This window comes from Cebus imitator, unplaced genomic scaffold (genome assembly GCF_001604975.1).
Source record: "Cebus imitator isolate Cc_AM_T3 unplaced genomic scaffold, Cebus_imitator-1.0 Scaffold12, whole genome shotgun sequence".
Classification (NCBI taxonomy): Eukaryota; Metazoa; Chordata; class Mammalia; order Primates; family Cebidae; genus Cebus; species Cebus imitator.
In genome coordinates this window covers 11,469,294-11,495,660 of record NW_016107327.1, presented here as the reverse complement: position 1 = coordinate 11,495,660, position 26,367 = coordinate 11,469,294, and the positions used below count along the sequence as shown (strand labels likewise).

The 26,367-nt window shown below is 46.0% G+C and overlaps 2 protein-coding genes across 3 annotated transcripts in view; one reads left to right on the top strand and one right to left on the bottom strand.

The window, feature by feature from the left end:
• Nucleotides 1-9,591, top strand: part of ENOSF1 (enolase superfamily member 1) — a 41,211-nt gene extending 31,620 nt beyond the window's left edge. The window contains exons 12-16 of one of the 2 annotated variants that reach the window (XM_017499090.2): nucleotides 4,458-4,499; nucleotides 5,303-5,432; nucleotides 5,717-5,816; nucleotides 8,049-8,130; nucleotides 9,053-9,591. In XM_017499090.2, coding sequence (XP_017354579.2) covers nucleotides 4,458-4,499; nucleotides 5,303-5,432; nucleotides 5,717-5,816; nucleotides 8,049-8,130; nucleotides 9,053-9,154 — 456 coding nt within the window. In that variant the 3' untranslated portion in view covers nucleotides 9,155-9,591. The remainder of the gene's footprint in view (nucleotides 1-4,457; nucleotides 4,500-5,302; nucleotides 5,433-5,716; nucleotides 5,817-8,048; nucleotides 8,131-9,052) is intronic. The other variant, XM_017499098.2, reaches the window with a different exon arrangement.
• Nucleotides 9,592-9,982: 391 nt separating this feature from the next.
• On the bottom strand, nucleotides 9,983-22,862 carry TYMS (thymidylate synthetase). Its single transcript, XM_017499126.2, has 7 exons — nucleotides 22,418-22,862; nucleotides 20,557-20,630; nucleotides 17,347-17,521; nucleotides 14,580-14,681; nucleotides 13,141-13,316; nucleotides 12,557-12,628; nucleotides 9,983-10,587 (listed from the first exon to the last, which is right to left on the bottom strand). The coding sequence occupies exons 1-7, from the start codon at nucleotides 22,620-22,622 to the stop codon at nucleotides 10,450-10,452; spliced, it is 942 nt and encodes a 313-aa protein (XP_017354615.1). The 5' UTR covers nucleotides 22,623-22,862; the 3' UTR covers nucleotides 9,983-10,449.
• Nucleotides 22,863-26,367: the final 3,505 nt, after the last annotated feature.

Genomic DNA, 26,367 nt, shown 5'->3' with positions numbered 1-26,367 from the left:
AGTAACATTCTGTGACCCGGGCAGTCTCCCATTACTCAAGTTTGCAGCACTGCTCTACACAGCCAGAGTGCCAGCCAGTTTATTCATGAAGAGAACTTTAACTTCTAGCAATCTCCATAAGAAGTTGTATTAAGCCAAAGGCTGCCAGATGAGTGAGGAATCAGGGCAGGGACTGGCTATGGGATTTGAATATGTGATGGTGTCAGACTGCAGTGCCCAGTCCATCCATCTCTGAGCTTGGATATACTGTCCCTCCCCAATGGCCACAGGCCTAGCTAACATTTGCCTTTGATGCCTCTTTTGTGTTTTTTACTTTCTTTCTTTCTTTTCTTTCTTTCTTCTTTCTTTCTCTTTCTTTCTCTCTCCCTTCCTTCCTTTTTTCTCTCTCTCTCTTTCTTTCTTTCTTCCTCTCTCTCTCTCTTTCTTTCTTTTTCTTTCTTTGATAGGGTCTTGCTCTGTCACCTAGGCTACAGTGCAGTGGCACAATCTCGACTTACTACAACCTCTGCCTCCCAGGTTTAAGCGATTCTCCTGCTTCAGCCTCCCAGGTAGCTGGGACTACAGGTATGTGCCACCACACCTGGTGACTGTTTTTTTTTTTTGTATTTTTAGTAGACATGGAATTTCACCACATTGGCCAGGCCAGTCTCGAACTCCTAACCTCAGAAGATCCGCCCACCTTGGCCTCCCAAAATGCTGGGATTACAGGCGTGAGCCACCATGCCCGGCCTTGTGTTTCCATCTGATAATTTTTTTCTCCTGCATGCTAACTGGTTTGGCACAGTCATGTGGACATAACAATGTTTCCGTTGCGGAAGACTGTGAATGATGGCGCAGCATAAATAATCCCATAAGGTTATAATGGAGCTGAAATGCTCATTGCCTAGTGACGTTGTAGAGATTGACTAGAGATGTCCTAGTGCAACGCATTACCTTCCCTGTGTTTAAGTTTGTTTAGATACTGGCCATTGTGTTGCAGTTGCCTGCAGCATTCGGTACAGTAGCATGCTGTACAGTTTCATAGCCTGGGAGCAATATAGTCTGGGAGCCATGCCATATAGTCTAGGTATGGAGTAGTCACTACCATCTGGGGTCATGTAAATACGCTCTGTGATGTTCACACAATGACGAAATCACCTAAGGGCACATTTCTCAGAGGGTATTCTTGTCATTAAGTGACAAGACTGTATATTCATGTGGCTTATAGCCACATCCTGCCTGCCTAGCAACATTTTTCCTGAGGTGACTTTGCACAGCTGCACACTCCCCATTCTGTGTTGATCTTACACCTTTAACTCTGATGGAGCAGTCTTGGTTCCAGTTCTAGGAGGGATACCTTGATCATCCCATATAAACTCATGGGTCGTACTGGAGGTACAGAGTTGGGGGCTCAGGGACCAGTTCTCCGTTTCTCTCAGCAAATCAGCATGTGATCTATGTTATGTGGGATGCTCTGCCAAAGCCTGGGTTTCAGAAATACCCTCCTCCTTCACTTTGCAGCCTCTCCAGAGAGAAAAGCTGAGATACGTGAAACAAAGACTGGAGGATACTGAGCCAGGGCACTGAATGCCGAGCACAGTAGAAAAGTTCATTGAAGAGGACGTTGGGTGTGGGATGGAACGAGGGGGACGGCCAGAGCTGACTCCGTAAGGAAAGCTAAGCCCCAGGTGAGGGAAGGGTGAACAGGAGCCACAGACCAACCACAACCTTCGTTATTTAAACAGAACCCAAACTTTCCAAGGAATCATTGCACAACAGGAATCTCAGATGAGGAGCCACAGGGAAACAAGACTTTTCACCTTGGGTCCCACTTACTTTTTCTTCTTAGGTGTCTTACAGGGTGGCTATGCCCTGCTGAATGCCAGCTGGCCAGCACCAACCTGATCTCTGCCCACTTGAGCATCTCCTAGGAAGCTCCTCAGGGCTTTAACCCTCTGAGGTTTTGATTACATAGGGGAGGCCCCTTAGGAGTATCTGAGGGAGGAGCAGCTGCAGAGCCTGCAGGTCCACGCAGGGACAGTGGAGATGCCCAAGGGAACACAGGACACACACCAGGGAGCTGTTAGACAGGCTGGCACGAGGGGCTGGATTATGGGGTCTGTCCACTCAAAGGATGCAGCCAGTCAGTGAGCCGGGGCAGCTTCTCCAGTGAAAGGACGGCATGGTGACAGCTGGAGCACAGATGATGTGATTGGTGGCTACATGCAGAGTACACTGAGACAGAGGGTGTGTGGGAGGTGAGGAACGGACAGGGAGAAATCCAGGCAGGAATGGGAGTGAGGAGGCTTGTCCAGGCATCTGGGAGAGATAAAGGGAGAGGGCAGCTCAAATAGAGCAGATTCAGGAAATATTAAGAACATTTGGCCCCTAGTCAGTGCCAGAAACATATATGCTTAAAATGCTAGAACGAATAAGTCAAATGGCCTTTCCTCCTCCCCCTTCCTCCATTTCTCCCTTTCTCTTCTCTTTCGAGATAAAGAACGAAGAATACTCAAATTAGAAATTTTAAGAAGCACCAGGCGTGGTGGCTCATGCCTGTAATCCCAGCACTTTGGGAGGCCAAGGTGGGCGGATCACGAGGTCAGAAGTTCAAGACCAGCCTGGCCAACATGGTGAAATCCTCGTCTCTAATAAAGAAATAAATAAATTTTAAGAAGCATAAAATGTTAGCTTGAAAAGGTGCCTTACAGACCATCTGCTCAAACTAAGACCTTCTTCACGTGAGGAGGCCGAGGCTTTCGGTGGCACAGGTGGGGCTTGCCCAAGGCCACACATCCTGTGAGAGGCAGGGCCAGCACTGGAATCAGGGACACTTGGCTCATGAATGCAGGGATTTTTCTGCTGAGAAGTTGGCTTAATCTAATGATTCAGAGTGGAGTTCCAGCCCAGGCTCTACCACTTTCTAGCTTTGTGATCCGGGAATAGTTCACACCCGGCACACTTGTTTTCTTATTTTCTATAAAATGGGGATAACGATGGCTCCTCTCCCACTAATTGAGACCAGGAATCTTTAAGTCAGTGTTTTGCACAGCACCTGACAGGTACTTAGCGCTCCAAAAGTGTTAGCTATTAGTGTGAGTGGTATGATCCTAAACAAAGGGAAGGGAAACCAGGGAGAAACCAAGGATGCCTGCAGAGAGGAGCTGTGGAGCCACAGTCCCAGTAGAGGATGGAGGGGAGTGCCCAGAGCCCATGTGGCAGGTGAGTGAGGTAGTGTTCAGGGGCCAGGTGAGAGGACAGAGAGCAGCAGGGCTGTGTTCAGGTACAGAGTTCAGTACCTCACCAGGTGAGGAGTCTACCAGGTAAGCAACGGGCTCAGCCTAATCTGCAGATTGAGGTCTAAGGCCACCCACTGAGCTGCAAGGAAAATGATTTTTTTTTTTTTTTTAGTTTTCTTCATGGCTTTTTCCTGCCTTAAGGAAGATTTTGGAATCAACAAAGACATGAGGCCAGGTGCAGTGGCTCACACCTGTAATCCCAACACTTTGGGAGGCCAAGGTGAGCTGATCATCTGAGGTCAGGAGATCAGCCTGGCCAAAATGGCAAAATCCTGACTTTACTAAAAATACAAAAATTAGCCAGGTGTGGTGGCATGCACCTGTAATCCCAGCTACTCAGGAGGCTGAGGCACGAGAATCGCTTCCACCCGGGAGGCAGGGGTTGCAGTGAGCTGAGATCATGCCACTGCACTGCAGCCTGGGTGACAGAGCAAGACTCGGTCTCAAAAAAACAAAAAAAAAAATATGCTGCATGCAGTGCCTCATGCCTGTAATCCCAGCACTTTGGGAGGCCAAGGTAGGTGGATGATGAGGTCAGGAGCTCAAGACCAGGCTGGCCAACATGGTGAAACCCCATCTCTACTAAAAATAAAAAAATTAGCCAGGTGTGGTGATGGGCTCCTGTAATCCCAGCTACTCAAGAGGCTGAGGCAGAGAATTGCTTGAACCCGAGAGGCAGAGGTTGCAGTGAGCTGAGATCACCCCACTGCACTCCAGCCTGGGCAACAGAGCGAGACTGTATCTCAAAAAAAATGTGTGTGTGTGTGTGTATGAGAGGGTTCTAGGAGGTTTCTCAGTGAGGCAACACAAAGGGAATTGAGGGAGTGGTGACCCACAGGAAGGAGTGGGCCGAAGGTTGGACCCTGTGAGTTCACAATCAGCCTCTCCAAGTGACCCTGTCCTTACGCCACTGCGCAGGCTGGAGAGGGAGGACACTGCAGGAGACCCGCAAAGCCCTGGCCAGGAACGGGGCTGGTGGCAGCAGCTCAGCAGCACTCCCCTTCTCCTCTGCAGATACATGGAGCCCTTCGTGTTCCCCTGGACATCCTTCTGCCAGTCTTGAATCTTCACGTCTCAACAGCAGGGCCATTTCCTCCTTTAGCTATAAATGTTTTTAAACATTAGGAGTTGCAGTTCAAAACATAGGGAAATAACACCAGGCTGCCTTCTATTTCACAGGCACTGGTCCCGTTAGGAATTGGCGTTGCCACAGGAGAACAGGTGAGTGATGTCCCTTTGGGGTCAGTACACGCTGACCAGTGACTGGGGGACACAGTTGTGTGTTAGGCTCCATTAACTGCTGTACTGAGTTGGGAAATTTTCATCATCTTAGAAATTGGGTCATTTTATCAGAGTCTGGAGTCAGATATAGAAAACGTTTGTGGCCATTTCTCCAATTCATATGACTAAGGTCAGGTATCTTTTTCAAAGTGTCTAATTGAAATTGACAAGGCAGCAATTTCAAGTTGCTACTGCAAGTGCAGAAAATGGTTTTAAGAAAGCCGGCTTTCGAATTGAATAAACATGACTGTGTTCACTTTCTGAGCTTATAAATGAAGCCCAAGTGTCTGCCAAAACTGTGGCAGTCAGCCCACGAGGAGAGCAGCGTGAGGAGCAGATTCTCGGTTTTCCCAGCAAAAGGAGCAATACTGTTCTGCCATAGTACCGTGTCGTCATCTGTGCCACCTGCTCATCACTGTCACTGTATTTCATCCTGGTGCTTCGGTTCATCTCCCACTTGTCACTCACTGTGACAGTCATTCCCTCTTAAATGGCAAGCCAGTGTGATTTTGACCTGACTCACACTGTTGCATTAGCAGACTTGTAAAGTGGGCACAAGGTCCCTGCCCACACTATAAAAGCTTGCCTCATGCCCAGTGAGAACAAAGAAGAAATACAATTTGGGCTTCCTGAAGGCCACTGATGCATAATGACTGGCATAGAGTAGCTACATTGCCAGGTTTAGAGATCCTAAAGGCCAAGGCTGACTCTTCTGTTGGTGTTATTTTCAATTCTATTTCCAGTGCCACAATAGAGTGCTATTTAAGCAACTCCTACAGGCGAAGGCCCTGCAGTTCCTCCAGATTGACAGTTGCAGACTGGGCAGTGTCAATGAGAACCTCTCAGTATTGCTGATGGCCAAAAAGTTTGAAAGTAAGGGCGCTGCAGACCAGACCTTCATTTCCCCACTAATCAGACACCTCCCTTGATGGCTTGGAATTCACATGCACAGGAGTCTGTAGTTTGCCATTTCAATTGTTTTTCTAACTTTCATGTAACCTTAATCCAGGAATTGTTGATGATTTTCATCTTGGAATTTCATTCCTAAATGAATGATTTAATCACCTGTGGGCAATAAGAAAAACCAGAAAGTTCCCTTTCATCCCTTCCTGTCTCTGCCCTACTCTTGGCATTAAATAGAAACGATTTCCTTTTAGTTCCTGTTTGCCCCCATGCTGGTGGAGTGGGCCTCTGTGAACTGGTGCAGCACCTGATTCTATTTGACTACATATCAGTCTCTGCAAGCCTTAAAAACAGGTCAGTAATGTGGCATTAATACTTTCTGCTTCAGTAGGGTTCCTCAATCCAGGCCAGAGCTTGTAAATTCTGCCTTCATGACCAAAATTACCAAGACCTTGTCCACGGGCCCGTCCTATAACTCTCAGGCGGAGTTGGTTTTGCTTCCACTTCTCCACACGGGGAAGTAAAAGCACAGACCCACCAGCAGTCATTTTGCCTGCTAGGATGGGGTCTGGTAGCTGACTCACTTTACTTTTTAAGTACGTTGAAGGTGAGGCTTGCAGCCACACTACTCACTCAACCAGATCCTGTTTTCATCACATGTATTCTGTACTTTCGTCCAATCTCCTTTTCCCAACGCTAGAGTCTTCCATGATCTGGACGCACATTTATTTCATCTTATTTTCAGAATGCCCAGGTGGCCTTTAAATTAGGACAATCTCCCCCAGTCATCTGCACACATGTGGCTTTGCTTCGCTTGTTATGCTTTTCTTATCTCCTGGAATTAAATGTCTCACAGAAAGATCACTACAAGTATACAGCAAAGGCACAAAAGCATGCACTGAGAAAGGAAAACACCAAATTTAGCACTGTGAGAGGTAAATGGGACCCTTGAGGGTACACAGGAGGCTTCAGTAATAATGGTAACAGTTTATCTCTTCAGGGGGTGAGTAGACAGGTGCTGTCCTTTAATATAGCCGAACTATTTTATACTGTATTAGTCTATTGCTCTGTAATAAATAAATACCTGAGACTGGGTAATTTATAAAGAAAAGAGGTAGGCTGGGTGTAGCGGCTTATACCTGTAATCCCAGAACTTTGGGAAGCCGAGGCAGGCAGATCATGAGGTCAGGAGATCGAGACCATCCTGGCTAACACGGTGAAACCCCCAGCTCTACTAAAAATACAAAAATTAGCTGCATATGGTGGCGCACGCCTGCAGTCTCAGCTACTGGGGAGGCTGAGGCCAGAGAATTACTTGAACCCGGGAAGTAGAGGTTGTAGTTAGCCAAGATCGTGCCACTGCACTCTAGCCTGAGCGACAAGAGCGAAAATCTGTCTCAAAAAAAAAAAAGTTTAATTGGCTCACAGTTCTGCAGGCTGTACAGGAAGCATAGCAGCTTCTGCTCAGCTTCTGGAAACTTAAAATCATGGTGGAAGGTGAAGGGGAAACAAGCATTTCTCATGGCCGAGAGCAGGAGGAAGAGAGTGGGGCGAGGAAGATGCTACACACTTTTAAACACCAGATCTTGTGATAACTCACTATCTTGAGTACAGTGCCAGAGAAAGGGTGCTAAACCATTCATGAAAGACCACCTCCCATCATCCCATCACCTCCCAGCAGGCCCTGCTGCCAACATTGGGGATGACAGTTCAACATGAGATTTGGGCAGAGACACAAATCCAAACCATATCAGCCTGCCTATCACAGCTGTTCAATAACAGGTGATGGAAGTCAGGCAGCAGAGCTCGGGCACTTGCCCCAAGCCTCAGAAATCCAAAGTGGCTGACACAGAACCTGAACACAAATTGATCTGATTCTAAATCCTCTGCTCTTCATGTAAATCATTCGTATAGCTGAAAGGAACCTCATTTGGTAGTTTCATTTTTTGGGTGGAGTATGGAATGTATTTTACCTGGGTTCGGTTCCTTAGACGTCTCAGTTCTTGGATGGAGGTGAGTATGTCCCGCCTCCCTAAGTTGTGGTCCCATGGGTCTGTTGGGATTGCTTTCCAGGTGCAAACTACACTGAGAAAGCTTCACAGTGCTAATGCTTCCTAGGTGCTCAAATGAGGCAGTGTCAAAATGGCCTCCCAACCCTGCCTGCCAAAAAACCCCCAAGCCCCTGGCAACTGCTACAGCCATATGAAAAAATACAAATGCTTCTTGAAAAACAGATCACAGCATTTGGTGATTTTAATCTATTCATCTAACTTTTGACCAGAGGAACCCAAATAATTCCAGATATTCACAGAGTCTGAATTGGTGCTTTCTAAAAGGCATCACAAAACCTCTCAAGTGACTTTGTGGTTCATTTCATCGAAGTCCCCACCCCACATTGCTGCATTTTAGATGAAAAGCACCTGAGACAAAGAGGTGTAGGGGCTTGCCTAGAAACTTGTGGTAACACAGCTAAGCCTTGGCCAACTCTGTCATTTCAGTGGTACTTGCCCCTTCTGCTTTAAGTTAGCACCATGTGAATGATCTGACTTCAGATATCATTGCCCTAATCTGATTCCCTCCTCCCAGGATGTGTGAGTATGTTGACCACCTGCACGAGCATTTCAAGTATCCTGTGATGGTCCAGCGGGCTTCCTACATGCCTCCCAAGGTGAGCTGTGGCCTGCGGAACCCTGCAGAGGAGATGCTGCCAGCCACTACCACACCTGTCTCATGAACTAGACAATAGAGCACCAAACTTTGACTCTAGTTTATTTGCAATATCCAGAAACAAACGGTTCTTCAGTTTGTAAGTATCAAAATCGTCAGGCCTGAAGGCCAGGGCTTGGAGGTTAAATTGCCTCTGACAAGGCTTCTCTAACATTAGCCTTTCCTCACTAGTGGAGACCTTAACATTTGCACTCCTTGTGCAAAAAGACTGGCACCATCTAGCAAGTTTAGTGACCTAAAAGGTTTTGACTACAATCGTGTGGTTGGGGCCATTTATTCTGATCATGTTCAAGAGATCATGGCTCATTTTCACCAACAGAAGTCAAGCTATTATCAGAGTTTGATGAGTTTAGTTAACTAACCCTGGCAAGTAGCCAGTAAAATGTGTTCCTCTGCCCTATTTCCAACAATGTCAAAACTTAAAAATATTAATTCAGGGCTGGGTGTGGTGGCTCACACCTGTAATTCCAACACTTTGGGAGGCCAAGGCTGGTGGATCATTTGAGGTCAGGAGTTCAAAAGAGCCTGGCCAACATGGTGAAACCCCATCTCTACTAAAAATACAAAAAATTAGCCAGGCATGGTGGTGGATGCCTGTGATCCCAGCTACACAGGAGGCTGAGGCAGGAGAATCGCTTGAATCTGGGAGGCAGAGGTTGCAGTAAGCCGAGATCGCACCACTGCACTGCAGCCTGGGTGACAGATGGAGTGACTACATCTAAAAAGAAAAAGCAAAACAAAAAACTAATCACCTCTGGCTTAGACGTAAAAGCATTTCTTGGAGGAGCAGAAATACATAAAATCTGTTTTTGTTCCAGGTGGTTGTTAAAGTGACTTGACTTAATTTTTTTTATCTTTGATAGGATGCTGGCTACTCAACAGAAATGAAGGAGGAATCTGTAAAGAAACACCAGTATCCAGATGGTGAAGTTTGGAAGAAACTCCTTGCTGCTCAAGAAAATTAACTGTTCAGCCCCAACACCTTTTTTCTTTCTGAAGTGAAAAGGCTTAAAATTTCTTGGAAATAGTTTTACAAAAATAGATTTTTAAAAAATCCAAGATTGCACCTACCAAGATAAACTTTTAGTTCAGCTAAAAGTCATACATCCTTAGGAATCAGCTCAGTAATTATTACTTGATTCTTTTAACAAATCAATACACATTATCCTACTTAATCCTTGAATAGGTCTAGATTTGACTAACCCAAAGTCCAGGAAGATGTTGTTAAAAAAATTTCTATCAAGGGCTGGCACCTAGACATTAAACTGTACTTTGAAAACAAGCAACGTGTTGTATAACTTGTTGGAATAATTCCTTGTTCTATTTAACACTTGTCATAAATTAGCAGAATAAAAATAGTTGTGCAGCACCAGGGGGTATCGGGTATGCAACAAAGGGAAAAAATTTCACTGATTAGCCCCGAAGTGGTTTTGGATCTTTTTCTTGCTTGATCTAAACATATTATTAGAGTTCACACCATGCTGAAGCTAATTAGGGCAAAATGGTATTCCATAGACTATTTTTAAATAACCCTTTAAGGCTGTAAGTTTAAAAAAACAAACAACAAAAAAACCTCTTTCCTAAATGGTCATTACAGTTTGAGGATAAGATGCAGTTAAAATGAGATGGCTCATGGAAAAACAGGGCAAAATATAGTCACTATGTCTAAACGATATTCTTTTAAGTAGCACCCAAACCAGAATACAGCACATGTTTATTGAGGAGAGTTCTGTTAAATCTATTTTAAGCAGGAACTGAGCAGATAAGTGGCAATACAGAATGAACAAAGTGTGGACAAATGCAGAATACTTCTTTATTATAGCAACTTATAAAACAACTAACATTAAATGTACAATAACCACACTCTACATTATGATTGATGGTGTTACTCAGCATCCTTAGATTTGAGAGAAAAGCTTGTGAAATTCTCGAAATTCACCAACCTTCTTTATAAAGACATGGGATTGAAATGTACCTACATATTTTTGCTAAAGGCATACACATTTCATTCTCCTCATTTTGTTCATAATCTCAGCATTTCAGATACCCTCTGTGAGTTAACTCAAAGCCTTTTATTATGGAAAGAACTGGCACACTTACATTTGCCAGTGGCAACATCCTTAAACACTAATAACTAATAGGTCACGGACAGATTTTTGACCTAGTTCCTTTTTCTTTTAGAGCAAAAAGAACTTTTACCTTGGTATCCAGCCCAGCCCCTGAAGACTGACAATATCCTTCACGCTCCTTTGAAAGCATCCTAAACAGCCATTTCCATTTTAATAGTTGGATGCGGATTGTACCCTTCAACCTTAAAGTCTTCAGCTTTGAAGTCATCAATTTTCTCAACTTTTCGAAGAATCTTGAGCTTTGGGAAAGGTCTGGGTTCTCGCTGAAGCTAAAAACAAAGTAAGACCGTTATTTTGCCACAACTGTACAACCTGCTGTAATTGCTCCTCATGTCCATGAAACAAGTACACAGGATGTGATCAAGTTTTATTTAACAGGAGTATGATGCTCTAGATACCTTGCCGTAGGTTATGCAACACGACTGGAGCGTAACCAGCTGTTCTCTTGCACAGATCGAGAGTGACATTACACAGTGACAGGAGCCTGGTGCCTCATCAAGTGTAAATTCTTTTTTTTTTTTTTGAGACGGAGTTTCGCTCTTGTTACCCAGACTGGAGTGCAATGGCGCGATCTCGGCTCACCGCAACCTCCGTCTCCTGGGTTCAGGCAATTCTCCTGCCTCAGCCTCCTGAGTAGCTGGGATTACAGGCACGTGCCACCATGCCCAGCTAATTTTTTGTAGTTTTAGTAGAGACGGGGTTTCACCATGTCGACCAGGATGGTCTTGATCTCTTGACCTCGTGATCCACCCGCCTCGGCCTCCCAAAGTGCTGGGATTACAGGCGTGAGCCACCGCGTCCAGCCGAAGTGTAAGTTCTTATAATTACTCTTGGCAAATTTATTAAAGACAGGAACACAGTCAATCTGTAACTCATAGTAGCTCTAAGTTTGCTTGAATTCCACAATCCCTAACCCAACTGTCCCTGGCAGAAAGAAGGGAAGATGAATGCATGGACAGTGAACAGAAAGGGATTAAAGCCAGGAGTCCTGGGATGAACAGACAGTGGCAATTAGGATGTGAAGACAGGATGTGAAGACCTGTTACTATGTCTAAAAACGACTGGAGCGGAAAGCCAGAGAATAAGCCTGAAGTCACCCTCACTCAAGAGCAGTGAAGCTCCCTCAAAGGAGTGACTTTTTTTTTTTTTTTGAGACAGAGTCTCACTCTGTTGCCCAGGCTGGAGTGCAGTGGCGTGATCTCTGCTCTCCGCAACCTCCACCTCCCGGGTTCAAGTAATTCCCTGCCTCAGCCTCCTGATTAGTTGAGATTAGCGGCCCGCCACCATGTCCAGCTAATTTTTTGTATTTTTATTAGAGATGGGGTTCCACCATCTTAGCTAGGCTGGTCTTGAACTCCTGACCTCATGATCCACCTGCCACAGCCTCCCAAAGTCCTGGGATTACAGGTGTGAGACACCACACCCAGGAGTAACTTTTAAAATCTGGATCTAACCTGGAAGGGGCTAAAAGGTTTCTGGTTCTGAGTCTTTTTTTCCTTAGGGCTCATGAAGCAGATGAACTTATACTTTTATTGCCATTTCAAATCATTTGTTGTCTGCTATGACTTAGGGATTTGGACAGACTTTTGAAGTTCAGACCTAAATAGTGTACTTAATGTAAAATTAATGAAAAACATTTGTGCTCAGCACTTTGGGAGGCCAAGGTGAGCAGATCACGTGAGGTCAGGAGTTCGAGACCAGCCCGGCCAACATGGTAAAACCCTATCTCTACGAATAATACAAAAATTAGTTGGGCATGATGGCATGTGCCTGTAGTCCCAGCTACTTGGGACACTGAGGTGGGAGAATCACTTGAACCTGGGAGGTGGAGGTTGCAGTGAGCCAAGATTGAGCTACTGCACTCCAGCCTGGCAGACAGAGCAAGACTCCATCTCAAAAAAAAAGAAAGAAAAACATTTGCACTTCAATTCTCCTTCAGGTTAAAATATGAATTAAAATGCTCCCTTTTGGATAATTTCCTGGCTTGAATGTGGCTCTTCCCTCTCTGGTACTGGTGCTTAGTACCTTACAGCACCTGGCATGTTAAATGCCCATGGTTGCTGAGGCAGAGGCCTGCCTTGTCCTACCCACCTACCCACCACTTCTCCCTAAACCGAAGCCCCACATTCGGAGCAGTCATCTTTATCTTGGACACAGCATTGAGCAGACACCTGTTCCATAATCAACCTTTTATTAAGAGAAGATACCAAACCCAAAAGTATAACATCTAATTCTTACCTGAATTTTCAGTGGCTCGATGTGATTCAGGTAAATATGTGCATCTCCCAAAGTATGTACAAAGTCACCTGGCTATAAACCCCAGGGGAGAAAGCAGAACAGCATATTAGTTTCAATTCCTTTAAACATCATTTAAAATCATTAGAGTATGCAGACACCTCAAGGCTTTTTTAAAAAATAATTTAACCAGTGTAGTTTTTTAATTTTTTTGTAGCGACAGGTCTTGTTATGATGCCCAGTCTGGTCTTAAACTCCAGACCTCAAGCGCTTGCTCCTGCCTCAGTCTCCCAAAGTGCTGGGGTTAGAGGCATGAGCTACCATGCCCAACCTCCACATAGCTTTTGAGAAAATTCACAGAAGCTGTACCACAAACAATCTCTACAGACCTGTTAGTATATATAGACCACAGGGCCAGAAAAGCTCCACGAAAGGTTTCAAAGTAAAAGCCGGTTCATGTCTTGCTTATCATAGCAAATTTTAAAACTAATCAGACTAAACTCTCTGCTATTTGTTTTTCCATATTAAAGAACTGTAGAGCTCAGTGTGTTAGGCTGGCAACAATCACCTTTCCCAAGATAGCCCACCTTCAGGCCCGTGATGTGCGCGATCATGTACGTGAGCAGGGCGTAGCTGGCAATGTTGAAAGGCACACCTAGGCCCATGTCTCCTGATCTCTGGTACAGCTGGCAGGACAGCTCACCGTTCACCACGTAGAACTGGCAGAGGGCATGGCATGGAGGCAGCGCCATCAGAGGAAGATCTGAGGAACCAGCACAGAGGAAGATAAGGAGGGGTGGTGGTTTGAAAGACCACAGCTAAAGGCAAAGTAAAACAGGAGAGAAACAGAAGCCAACTCATACAGTGGAGACCAGGAAAGCAAGCCACCAGGCTGCAGGGATGTCCATAACCCACAGCCCCCACAGCCACGGCATGGAGCTGAGATAGACTGACTGTCCATTGGCACAAGGTTTCTGCAGATGTACATTTACGGCTGAAGCAATGCTCTTCCATCAGAGCTGAAGGGATCTGGGCTACCTTCGTGGCACTCAGTTACAAATGCAGCAGGAATAATTCCATTTGCCACAGGAAACTGGTGCTTCAGGCACAGCTCCTATATTAAAAGTCTCTATTACATGGCCAGGCACAGGGGCTCATGCCTATAATCCCAACACTTTGGGAGGCCAGGGTGGGTAGATCATTTGAGGCTAACTTGAGTTCAAGACTAGCCTGGCCAACATAGCAAAACCTGTCTCTACTAAAATTACAAAAATTTGTGCACCTGTGGTTCCAGCTACTTGGGGCCTGAGACATGGGAATCACTTGAACCCGGGAGGCGGAAGTTGCCATGAGCCGGGATCACACCACCGCACTCTAGCCTGTGCAACAGAGTGAGACTATGTCTCAAAAAAAAAAAAAAAAAATTATCTATTACAGATGCAAATATTCCACCCTAAGTACTTATGACATCCTGATAAGAGTTTTTGTTTGTTTGTTTTTGTTAATACTCAGGGTCTCACACTCTGTTGCCCACGCTGGAGTGCAGTGACATGATCATGACTCACTATAGCCTCGAACTCCAGGGCTCAATTGATCCTTTCACTTTGTCCTCTGGAGTTGCTGGAATTATAGGTGTGAGCCACCACTCCTGTCTCTACACCCTGGCAGAGTTGAATTTTACAATAAAATTATTTAAAATGTTAATAATAGTGAGGTGGCAGCGACCTGGAACTTCATCTGCTTCAATTTAAAATTTTAAGATCTTACATGTAGTTTCTAGGCAATTTAAAGCCCTTTTTGGAGTAAGAATGAGTATAAATACACAAATTAAGATCATCTGGGCCCAACCTCATGATCTGAAGGTGAAAGTGGAGCAAAATGAGACTTGCTCAAGGTCACACAATCAGCCATGTGGCTGGGGGAAGTTCCCAGGGTCCTGCCTCCCTCTGGTAGCTCTGCACAAAACCACATCGCTTCCCCCTAAGAGTATGGTTAGTATAAATGAAGATGATGGGCTTCTTTCAACCTCTTGGATTCCAAGCGCACATGATGATTCTTCTGTCATCAGGGTTGGTTCTGATGGTGTCAATCACTCTTTGCAGTTGGTCAACTCCTTGTCCTGAATAATCTATAGAAGTGTCAAAAAGGACAGGTACACACATTAATCACAAAGGTCATGAGATGGCCTTAGAGGTCATCTCTTACAGCCTCTCACCCAGGGTCCCCCTTGACCCATGGCTACAAGATATCTAGTGCACTCCGAAGTTTGTAGATCTCAATGGATTGAGTTCAAGGCCGTGACTGCTGCCTCTGTCCTCTGGAGCCCTAACAAAGCCTATTTCCTCTTCTACACAGTCCTTTAAATATTTGGTTGTCATGGAGTCACCTCCTCCTGTTCCCCCCCAGAGCTAACCCTTTCCAATCTCAACAATCTTAATTTCTTCCGGTGCTCCAACGAACTTAGGCTCTAAACCTATCAACCATTCTTGTTACAATTTCACTGACAAAATCTAGCTTCTCCTTGTCTCACAGGAATTATTATAATCTTAACGTGGACTACAGCATTCTATATCCTTTCCAACTAACAGAGGACCATGGATTCCTTTCTATCACATCAGCAGCATGCTTCTGACACTTCCACCTAAAATTAGAGTTCAGCAGCTCAGCACACAACTGACTTGTAAACATCAGGAAACCTCTATAATGATTATACCACCTTCTACTTTGCTGCCATTTCTGGTCTCTGGATTTTAATCCCTTTCCTTCCTTCTGAGATGGAACTGGAAGCTAAGAAGTGATTTGTTAACTGAAGGGTAGAGCTTCATCATCTCCTCTGGTTAAATTTCTACCTATTAGTGTCAGACTATATTCTGGTTCAGTAGTTCTCAAAATTTTGGGAGAAAGTACTCTCATGGCCACAGTTCCAAAAAAGGTAACATCAAAGATTTTTAAGATGAACTGTGGTGGTGTAGTTCTGTAACTTGATTATGGTGGTTACATCCATCTACCTTCACTAAAATTGCAAATACACACATACACAAGTGCATGTAAAACTAGCAAAATCTGACAGCTCTGAGGAATGCACCAATGTCAATGTATGCAGGATGTTATCCAAGATATTATTACTGGGGGAAACTGGGTAGAGTGTCCAGGGAAATTTTCTGTACCTAAAAAAAAAAAAAAAAAAAAAGTTCCTGTGAAATCTGTAAAACAAAATTAAAAACAAAAAGGGACAAACTTCCCTACAAAAATCCAACAGCTAAGGAGTCATACAACTGTAAACTAAGACCATAATTTTATTAGGACTCTTAAGCGACAAGAAATAATTGAACACTAGACAGGACTGAAAGCATCATTAAGCCAGGGAAGCAGCCTCACATCCTAGGAAGGACAGCCTACACTGAGGTGCAGGCAACGACCTGCAGAACACTTACCTGTATAAACAACTTGACCCACACAGCATCTTTCTTCATTGTGATAAAGTATACGTAACATTAAACTTACCATTTTTATGTGTGCAATTCAGAGCCATCAAGTACATTCCTGATGTTGTGCAACCATCACCACTATCCATCTCCCAAACTTTCTCGTCATCCCTAACAAAACCTCTGTGTTCATTAAACAAGAACTCCCCATCCCTCACTTCTCCCCAGTCCCTGGCAACCACCATTCTACTTTCTGCCTGCCTTTAGGATCTTGCTTATGCTAGGTCCACACAGCATTTTTAAACTTCTTGACATTGCTAACATTTAAAAGATCTCATGGGGCCAGGCGCGGTGGCTTACTCTTGTAATCCCAGCACTTTGGAGGCCAAGGTGGGCAGATCATGACGTCAGATCACGACCATCCTGGCCAACATGGTGAAACCCCCGTCTCAACTAAAATACAAAAAATTAGCTGGGCATGGTGGCACACACTGGTAGTCCTAGCTACTCGGGAGGCTGAGGCAGGGGAATCGCTTGAACCCATGAGGCAGAGATTGCAGTGACCAAGATCGCGCCACTGCACTCCAGCCCGGTGGCAGAACAAGACTATCTCAAAAAAAAAAAAAAAAAAAAAAAAAATCTCATGATTGCACATCAAATGTAGATTTCAGGTTTTTACTGAAGAATTCTGATACCACCAGGCCCAAATTCTCCAGGTGGCTGGGGATGAGATGTGACTGTCCCCTTAGATGAGACACACTCTCCAGGTTGCTGGTCTCTGCCCAGCTAGTAAATTGCACATAATACCCCACATCCAAGGTAGGCGTCTGATTTTCCTAGGGACAGGTGGGATGGGCTGGGCTCTGTGACATTCTGCAAGAGGTGACACCAACAGTAACAGGAAAGTGGAAGTCCAGGAGTGAGATGTTGCATTCTTTCTCCACCTCTTCAGACCTGGGAGCGGAGGGTGATCCTGGCACTGTGCTTCACAGCAGCACCACCTACAGCACACTGTGGCTCAGCCTCAAAAGGGAGATTAAAGATTCCACAAAGCAATGGGGGCATTTTGTCCCTTGTTCCATGGATAAACTTCCCATTCCCCAACACAAACACCAACCATGCAGCTATCTGCCAATGACACAAGTATGGAAAGTACCAAGCACCCAATAATTGCTAATCATCAAGAGTGTGAAACAGCCTTCATGAGGTTTAATTGTGGCTTAACTCGGCACCATCCCTCACATGGTCAAAGTTATACATCAGCTCCTGTGACACTGACTCATCACCTGGACCTTATCTAAAACAATAGAGCAAACACATGCTAGCAAGGGCACTCAGGAAATGGAAGGCATTGTTCTGTCTCCTCACCTGAATCCATATCTCTGTATTCTGCCCCAAAATGCCTCCACTGGAAGCCATAAACTGGGCCCAAGTCCCCTTCTTCTCTGGCGGAGAATCCCAAGCTATCCAGAAAGTCTCGGGATCCATTGGCATCCCAGATTTTCACTCCCTTGGAAGACAGCTCTTTAGCATTTGTGGATCCCTGAAAGAGATGAGGAGAGCAGAGCAGGCATCCGAGTGAATTCTGAGCCATCTCAGTTGATCCCCCTGACACACCCCCTACAAGACACCCTCCGGTCTCTGCTGACTTGCTGGGACGTGGGCACTTGACACCACTCATGTGAAGCCCATCCTATCTTTTTTGTTTGTTTGTTTTTTTGTTTTTTTTTTGAGACGGAGTTTCGCTCTTGTTACCCAGGCTGGAGTGCAATGGTGCGATCTCAGCTCACCGCAACCTCCGTCTCCTGGGTTCAGGCAATTCTCCTGCCTCAGCCTCCTGAGTAGCTGGGATTACAGGCACATGCCCAGCTGATTTTTTGTATTTTTAGTAGAGACGGGGTTTCACCATGTTGACCAGGATGGTCTCGATCTCTTGACGTTGTGATCCACCCACCTCGGCCTCCCAAAGTGCTGGGATTACAGGCGTGAGCCACCGCGCCCAGCCCAGCCCATCCTATCTTTAAGCGGGCTGGTCCCAGCCCAGATTTCTGAGGGCTTTAGGACAGTCTGATCCCTTCTTTGGAATCAACCTCTCAGATGTTTTCTTCCATTCCCCTCAACTAAGCTTTCTAGACTAAAGACCTCCAAGTGCTTTAAGTATTCCACCGATCTGAGTTTTATGTTTCTTAATCAAATATGTTATCTACATATGATCCCCCAAAATGAATTTAATGCCTACGTGCAATCTGTCCAGTGTATCTCCTACCTGGCATACAGGATATTCCTAATAATCAGACTAATCAGTATTTTACTTTACTGGCAAATATATGTCACATTGGACTAAATTTGGACCCTAATTTACTCACATATATGCCACTATAAAGTTGTGTTTCTCTCCAATCTGTACTTACACAAGCTGCTCTTTTTCATTTTTTGCTAAGCACAAAGCCTTATGTTTATTTCGCTTACATTTCATTCCATTAGATTTGGCCTATGACACCTTAACCTGTATCCTCGCCATGCTTCAAGGTCAAGGAAAGACTCCATCTGCCTCCAGTGCCTCTGGGTACGACGTGCTCTAACAAGCAAGACTGATGCCATGTAGAGCTGGGCTCGATGCCTGGCCCTTCCACCTACCTTCTCCTCTTACCCCTGCCTATTCTCTCTCCCTGACCTCATTGTCCTCATCTATAAAATGAACACCATATTTACCATATTACTGCAAGGATTAGATGATGCAAGCAAAATGCTTGGCACTGAATAGATCCTAGCTACTGCGTAGCCCTACCGCCCGTCTGCCCACAGATCCCTAGCAGCAGTGCAGGTGCATCGACTCCTATATTTGATCGAGTTGCCAAAGGAGCAACTCCGACTATCAGAGGCAAGTCTGATGTTCCTGGCAAGGACTTCTTAGAATTCTGAATTCAAGCATTAAGTTAAAAACAGGGGGGCTGGGCACGGTGGCTTACTCTGGTGATCTCAGCGCTTTGGGAGGCTGAGGCAGGCGGATCACCTGAGGTCAGGAGTTCGAGACCAGCCTGGCCAAGATGGTGAAACCCTGTCTCTACTAAAAATACAAAAATTAGCCAGGGGTGGTGGTGGGAGCCTGTAATTTCAGTTACTTAGGAGGCTGAGGCAGAGAACTGCTTGAACCCGGGAGGTGGAGGAGGTTGCTGTGAGCCAGGATCGTGCCACTGCACTCCAGCCTGGGCGACACAGTGAGACTCCGTCTCAAAAAAAAAAAAAAGAATGTTGTCTTCTGAGGTTTTTGATGTTTCAAATCTGAGGCTCACTGTTGGTTAAGATAGGCCAACACAGAACAAAATACCCCAAGAACACAGAGCTATGGCAGACTGGGCTGGATCCAAATTTAATCCCTTTCTAAAATGGGATAAGAGGGATTGGGTCTGGCTTGACCCAAAACCATACAAGCCACACCAAGTGCTCTATAGAAAGGATCCAGCCCAGACCTGAGCCCAGACCTGAGCCCACCCTCAGCTACCTTCCAAGCACTGGTCAGACATCACTGGTTCTAGACCAGGACACGGAACACAGAGGAGCTGGGCTGGGCTGCTGCCTGTCTTCATGGCACTCTGGCCCCAACCAGAGATACCTACTCAGCCCTCTGGAAGGGTTCACCTTGTTACTCAAGAGACTCTCCTAGTTTATACGAACATGGGAACACAGGTGGTATCTATACTTAGTAATCAATATGTTGAGTCCTACTATGTGACCGGCTGTGTTCAAGGCCCTGGGGATACAATAGTGAACATAAGAAACAAATCTTCTGCCCTCACAAAGCTTACAGCACAGTTCACTTATTTATTTATTTACTGTCTGCTGTCCCCCTTCTAACAGGGGAGGGGAAAGGCTGACATACATCAGATGGTGACGTTCATCTATGCAGAAAAACCAAGGAAATTGGGGGAAAGTCAGTCTTAAATCAGGAGGTCTAGGAAGGCTTGCCCGAGTAGAGACTCAAAGGAAGTAAAGGAGCAGCCTAGTGTGAGGGGAGAAGGTTCCAGAGAGTAGGGACGTCCCGGTGTGCTCAAAAACTCACAAGGAGAACAGCAGGGCTAGGGCAGACAGTGGCAGCTAAGGCCAGAGCCGAAAAAGGGACCCCATAAGGACCATGGCTCTTACTGAGTGAAATGGAGCCATTAAAGGCTTGAGGGTGAGGAATGATATGCTTTGGCCTTTTGTGTTGTTTTTTTTTTCTTTGAGATGGGTTCTCCCTCTGTTGCCCAGGCTGGAGTGCAGTGGCATAATCTCAGCTCACTACAACCTCCACCTCACAGGTTCAAGCAGTTCTCATGTTCAGCCTCCCAAGTAGCTGGGATTACAGGTATGCACCATCACACCTGGCTAGTTTTTGTATTATTAGTAGAGACAGGAGTTTCCCCATGTTGGCCAGGCTGGTCTCAAATTCCCGACCTCAGGTGATCTCCCTTGGCCTCCCAAAGTGCTGGGATTACAGGCACAAGCCACCACACCCCATCGCTTTGACTTTTGAAAGGATCACACTGGCTGCTGTGCTGAGAACAGACTAATGACTTCTAATAGCGGCAACTTCTTTACCTTGATAAACCACAGCAACTCCTCCAAAACACCCTTCCAGAACACACGTTTGGTTGTCAGGAGAGGAAATTCATCTGAAAAACAATTTGCCATACAGTTTCAAGACAGGAAGACAGATCATGCCATCCAACTTTCTTCAAGAAAGAAAACTGCCCTGGGACGTGAAGTCCTGGAGCATCCAGAAAGCCTAGATTCCCAGAAAGTGGGCGCCATAGATCAGGGTGGAACTCCCAGGCTGCAAGTCACATCAGTGACCCAATTCAGGCTAAGACAGCACTCCTGTGCCCTGGTGACTACTGGACACAGGAATTCCACACAGTGAGATGATGGGGAGGGCAGGGATGACCACGTGGAAAAAGGGAAGAGCTACCATCCACTGCCCACTAGTGCTAATCCTGTCGTAACAGTGTGAAGAAAACACCCAGCATGTGTCCCAGGGACAAAAAGGGATGCATCAGAAATGTCCAGCCGCAGAGAAATAAAGTGTAAAAGCTTATCTTTAAATGCAGTACTCGTTCACCCCACACTCTCTGAGGTATTCAGACAACAAAGAGAGATTTTGCAAGCACCTGCTTTTATCAGAATTGCGTACTGAGCATTATTTCCTCCATTTTTCAATATGCGGAAGCTATATGAGTAGTAACTTGCTCAATGTATAAGCAGCAAGGTGGGTTAAAAATGAGGTTTATAGCCGGGCGCGGTGGCTCAGGCCTGTAATCCCAGCACTTTGGGAGGCTGAGGTGGGCGGATCACCTGAGGTCAGGAGTTCGAGACCAGCCTGACCAATATGGTGAAACCCCATCTTAAAAAAAAAAAAAAATGAGGTCTATGGCTCATCAAAGGCCCTGGTCTTGGAGCTGCAGAAAAGTGGATCCCGCTGTTCAGACAAAACTCCCCAAGCTGTCCCAGGCGGATCAGCCACAGCAGCTGGTGTGTATTCCAGTCTCTAGATAGGTGTGGGCTGGAGGGCTTTTCCCCTACTTACAGTGAATCCGCCTCACCAAGAATGGGTTCCCCCACTCAAAACCACCTCCACCCCTGTGTCAAGGCTGCGCTCCATTTCTTCGAGAGGTCCAGGTCAGCCCCTGGCTTACACACCTTGGAGGAGTCCCCTCCCCCACGCAGCAGGCGCAGGATCCAGGATGACAGAACACCCCACCGGCAGCCTAACGTCCTGTGCCCACCCCACCCCGCCCCACTGTCCCTGAAAGCCTGACACCAACAGCCCGAGAGGCATTTTTTCTCTGGGGTGATCCTGTTTGAGAAGAAAAGAGGAAGGCACAAACAAGAACTTATACTCGGACTTCCGAATTTCTCTTTTCAAGGTGTAAGAGGAAAGCTGGTTCGTGGGGATTGGATGGGAGACCGCCAGGAAGTCAAGTTCCCGCGCCAGCCTCAGTTCTCTCCTCTTCCCGCCGCCTCTGCCCCGCCCACATCATTTTCGCTCCAGTTTTTGAAAACTCTGCAAAGCGGAATGGTCAACAGGGGAGGAAAGAGGAGGGGCAAAAGCCAGGACTTCTGTAACAGCGCGCGGTCAAGCCCAGACAGCTCTCCCTCACTCTCCAGCGTGGGACAAACGCTGCCCGGTCATACCCGCCTCAGGGGCCACGGCATCACCGGGGTGACTGAGAGCCCTGGCGTGGAGCCGCTGGGACCGAGCTCACCTCCCGGCGGTCGCTCCAGCGTGTGACCCAGCGCCAATCAGGTCCCTAATGGGACCTTAGTTTCGGCGTCTGTAAAGCGGGGAGGACTGTGCGTCCCCTCCCTCGCAAGACTGAAATTAGAACCAAACCGGGTCCGCAGCGTCCGGCAGCTCCCGAGCGCTCTCCCCAGCCACGCCTCCCTCCTTCCTGCCCGTTACCTCTCAGGCTGTAGCGCGCCTGCATGCCGAACACCGACAGGGTCCCCGTGCCGGTGCGGTCGTCCTTCCTGACGCCGCAGCGAAGGATGTGCTCGATCTGCCCCAGGTACTGCAGCTCCCCGTGAGGCGGCCGCGGCTGGGTGTCCAGCTCCTGGGCGGCGGGCTGCGAGGGCTGGCGTGGCAGCTCGGAGCCGGCGACGGGCATGGCGCTGCAGGCGGCGGGACGGAGCAGACGTGGAGCAGCTAGCGGTGGGACGGTGCCAGGGGAGGTGGCGCAGTGGCAGGAGCCCTTCCGCGCGCTCTTTTCCCGCCGCCGTCCAGCGCTCCGCCTCTTCCTGCTCGGCGGGGTCGCGGCTGCCCCAGCTGGGGAGGGCAAGAGCCGGGGAGAAACGCCGGAGGCCCAGGTGTGGCACGGAACGGAGCCCAAGGCAACAGCTGAGAGTCTTCGAAAACCCGGGAGGCTGGATCCGAATGCGGTGGCCCGGAAGGACTGCTCCAGTTGGAAACCTTCGACTGCGCCTTCTCTAGGCTAGCAGCACAGTCCCCACGTTTACCTGGGGCCTTAGCAACAAAACTGCTGCTTGAGATCTGTTTCCTACAACTAACAAAGGGATTTGCATTTCCATTTCTTCTTTCTCGCTGAAGGCCTGCAACCGGAGCAAGTAGTAAAATGCAGGTTTTTTTTACTTGATTAAAGGCTACCAGGGCTTTTTCAAGGTTTTTTGTTTGAGATGGAATCTTACTCTCTCGCCCAGGCAGGAGTGCAGTGGCATGATCTCGACTCACTGCAACCTCTGCCTCCTGGGTTCGAGCAATTCTCCTGCCTCAGCCTCCAGCGTAAGGGGGACTACAGGCGCGCGCCACCACGCCGACCTAGTTTCTTTTCTTTCTTTTTTTCCTTTTTTTCGCTTTTTTAGTAGAGACGGAGTTTTGTCATGTTGGCCAAGCTGGCCTGGAACTCCTCACCTCGCCTCAGGTGATCTACCCGCGTTGGCCTCCCAAAGTGCTGGGATTACTAAAGGCGTGAACTACCGCCCTTGGACCCAAGTTTTTCAAAGACCACATTGTCCAATTTTACTGTATTGTTTATAACATTAACACTGGGGAGTGGGAACTGTTGACGGAAAGATTTAAACTGTTAAAATATTTGAAGAGATTTATTCTGAGCCAAATCTGAGTGGCCAATTGCCGGTGACTGAGCCCTCAGGAGATCCTGAGAACATGTGCCCAAGGCTACAACTTGGTTTTTTATACCTATGGTTGAAAGAATTATCTAAAGACTTGGAATCAATAGAAAGGAATATGTGGGTTAAGATGAGGGATTGTAGGCCCTGGCGGTGGCTCATGCCTGTAATCCCAACAGTTTGGGAGGGCAAAGCCGGTGAATCACTTGAGGTCCGGAGTTCAAGACCAGCCTGGCCAACATGGTGAAAACCCCATCTCTACAAAAATACAAAAAAAATTAGCCAGGTGTGGTGGCGCATGCCTGTAATCCCAGGTACCTGGGAGGCTGAGACAGGAGAGTCGTTTGAACCCAGGAGGTGGAGGTTGCAGTGAGCCGAGATCACAGAGTTTTACCATGTCTACCAGGCTGGTCTGGAACTCCTGACCTGAGGTAACAGGCTGCCTCAGCCTCCTAAAGTGCTGGGATTACAGGTGTGAGCCACCATTCCGGCCTCTTGTGTTGTTTTGAGCCTGGTTTATTTATTCCACCCAAATAACAGCTAAATCACATCTCAAGACTAGGCTCCTCTGCACACATGAAGCTTTCTCTTCCGCTGCCTTCCTTGAATATCTTGACTTGATAATAAAGAGAATAACGGCCAGTGTGGTGGCTCACACCTGTAATCCCAGCACTTTGGGAAGCCAAGGTGGGTGGATCACCTGAGGTCAGAAGTTCCAGACCAGCCTGACCAACATGGTGAAACCCCATCTCTACTAAAAATACAAAATTAGCCAGGCATGGTGGCACATGCCTGTAATCCCAGCTACTTGGGAGGCTGAGGCAGGAGAATTCCTTGAACCCAGGAGGTGGAGGTTGCAGCGAGCTGAGGTCATGCCATTGGACTCCAGCCTGGGCAACAAGAGCAAAACTACGTCTCAAAAAATAATAATAAAGAGAGAGAATGGTTCTTTTCAAAGTGGTTGCTCCATAAATGTTGGTTAGAATGAATGGTTCTCTCAGACAAATATCATTCATTCATTTATTAACACACATTTATATCATGGTGCCTTCCTCATGTCTACAAATAGCAAGACAGACAAGGTCCTTTTCTTAAAAGAACTGATATTCTGGCAGAGACAAACAATACAAAAGTAACGAAACAAAGTATCTGTGGATAGAGACAAGTGTGATGATAGTAAATTAATGGGTGTAGCACTAAAGAGTGATTGTGTAGGGGATGCTTTAGATCTGATCACCGGGATGCCTCATTGCGGAGGTCACATTTGAGCTGAGACCTGAATACTGGGAAGAAACTAACAGGGGAAGATCTGGGGAAAGAACATAACAATCAGCAGGTGCATTTATGCTAGTGGGTGTCACAGTGCCCGCGTCTATAAAAACATCCCCCAAGAGGTATGGTCATGATGCTTAATCCTGTCTTATTCTAGGAAGAAATAATAATTATTATTAGTGGATACATGAACTTATTGGAGTATAAAAAGCTCTTCCTTCTCATTAAGAGATATATTTTTGTTTAAAATTTACTTTTCTATGTTTAATAGAAATTTGTAGTATGTTTATGTTATTTTAATTATGTGCGAATAATAATTACAATGATCACCCAATCCAGAATAAATAATTCATACTTAGAATTTGGTGTCACAGGATATTCTTAATTTGTAAAATTTCAAAATGATCAAAATTTTATTGATCAACAAAAGATATTTAAGCATAAAAATGTATTACATTCGGATAAAATTCTCTGAGGAATGTAGATTGAAATAAGAGTTTAAGGAGAAAATGGAATGAGATAAGATTTTCACTGTTAAAGAAAAGCTTGTAATTAGCCGGGCATGGTGGAGCTTGCCTGTAATCCCAGCTACTCAGAAGGCTGAGGCAGGAGAATCACTTGAACCTGGAAGGTGGGGGTTGCAGTGAGCCGAGATCATACCACTGCACTCTCGCCTGGGCGACAGAGCAAGACTTTGTCTCAAAAAAAGAAAAAGAAAAGAAAAACTTGTATATTTGCTTAAGTGGATGATGCTGGGTCAAATTGCGATAATATTTAGATTCCATTAGGTACATTTTAAAGAGGGATGACACGCTCATATTTACAATGCATGGGAAAATAACAATTTGCTATTCTTTCAACTTATATCAAAAAATCACATGCAAGTGTGTTGCAACTTTTTCAGTTTCCTTTGAGGGAGTATGAGAGAGCAAAAATCATTTGAAAATTATTGGTCTAGAAAAACCTCCTCTTTACAAACTCAAACATGTCAGTAAACTTAGGTAAAGGAAAGCAGGAAATTAATGTTTTTGAGAGTCAATTATGAATCAGTTACTTGATAATATAATTTTTTACTGTTGTAACTACCATCTATCAATGAGTATCACAAGCCACACATTATGGATTAATTGTAGTTCTCACAACTACCCTATAAAACACAAACTTTTACAGTAGTTCCCCCTTATCCACAACGGATATGTTCCAAGACCCCCAGGGGATGCCTGAAATCACAGATAGTACTGAACCTTATACATACCATGTTTTTTTCCTATATATACATACATACCTATGGTAAAGTTGAATTCATAAATTAGTCACAGGTAGAGATTAACAACAATAGCTAATAATAAAATAGAACAATTATAACAGTATGCCAGCATCCCTACTCTTATGCTTCAGGGTCATAATTAAGAAAAGTAAGGGTTTCTTGAACACAGAGAGGGTTCCTAAGAGACCAACTTGGGGAATGTAGTCATTGTGGAGCCGCTGGACAAA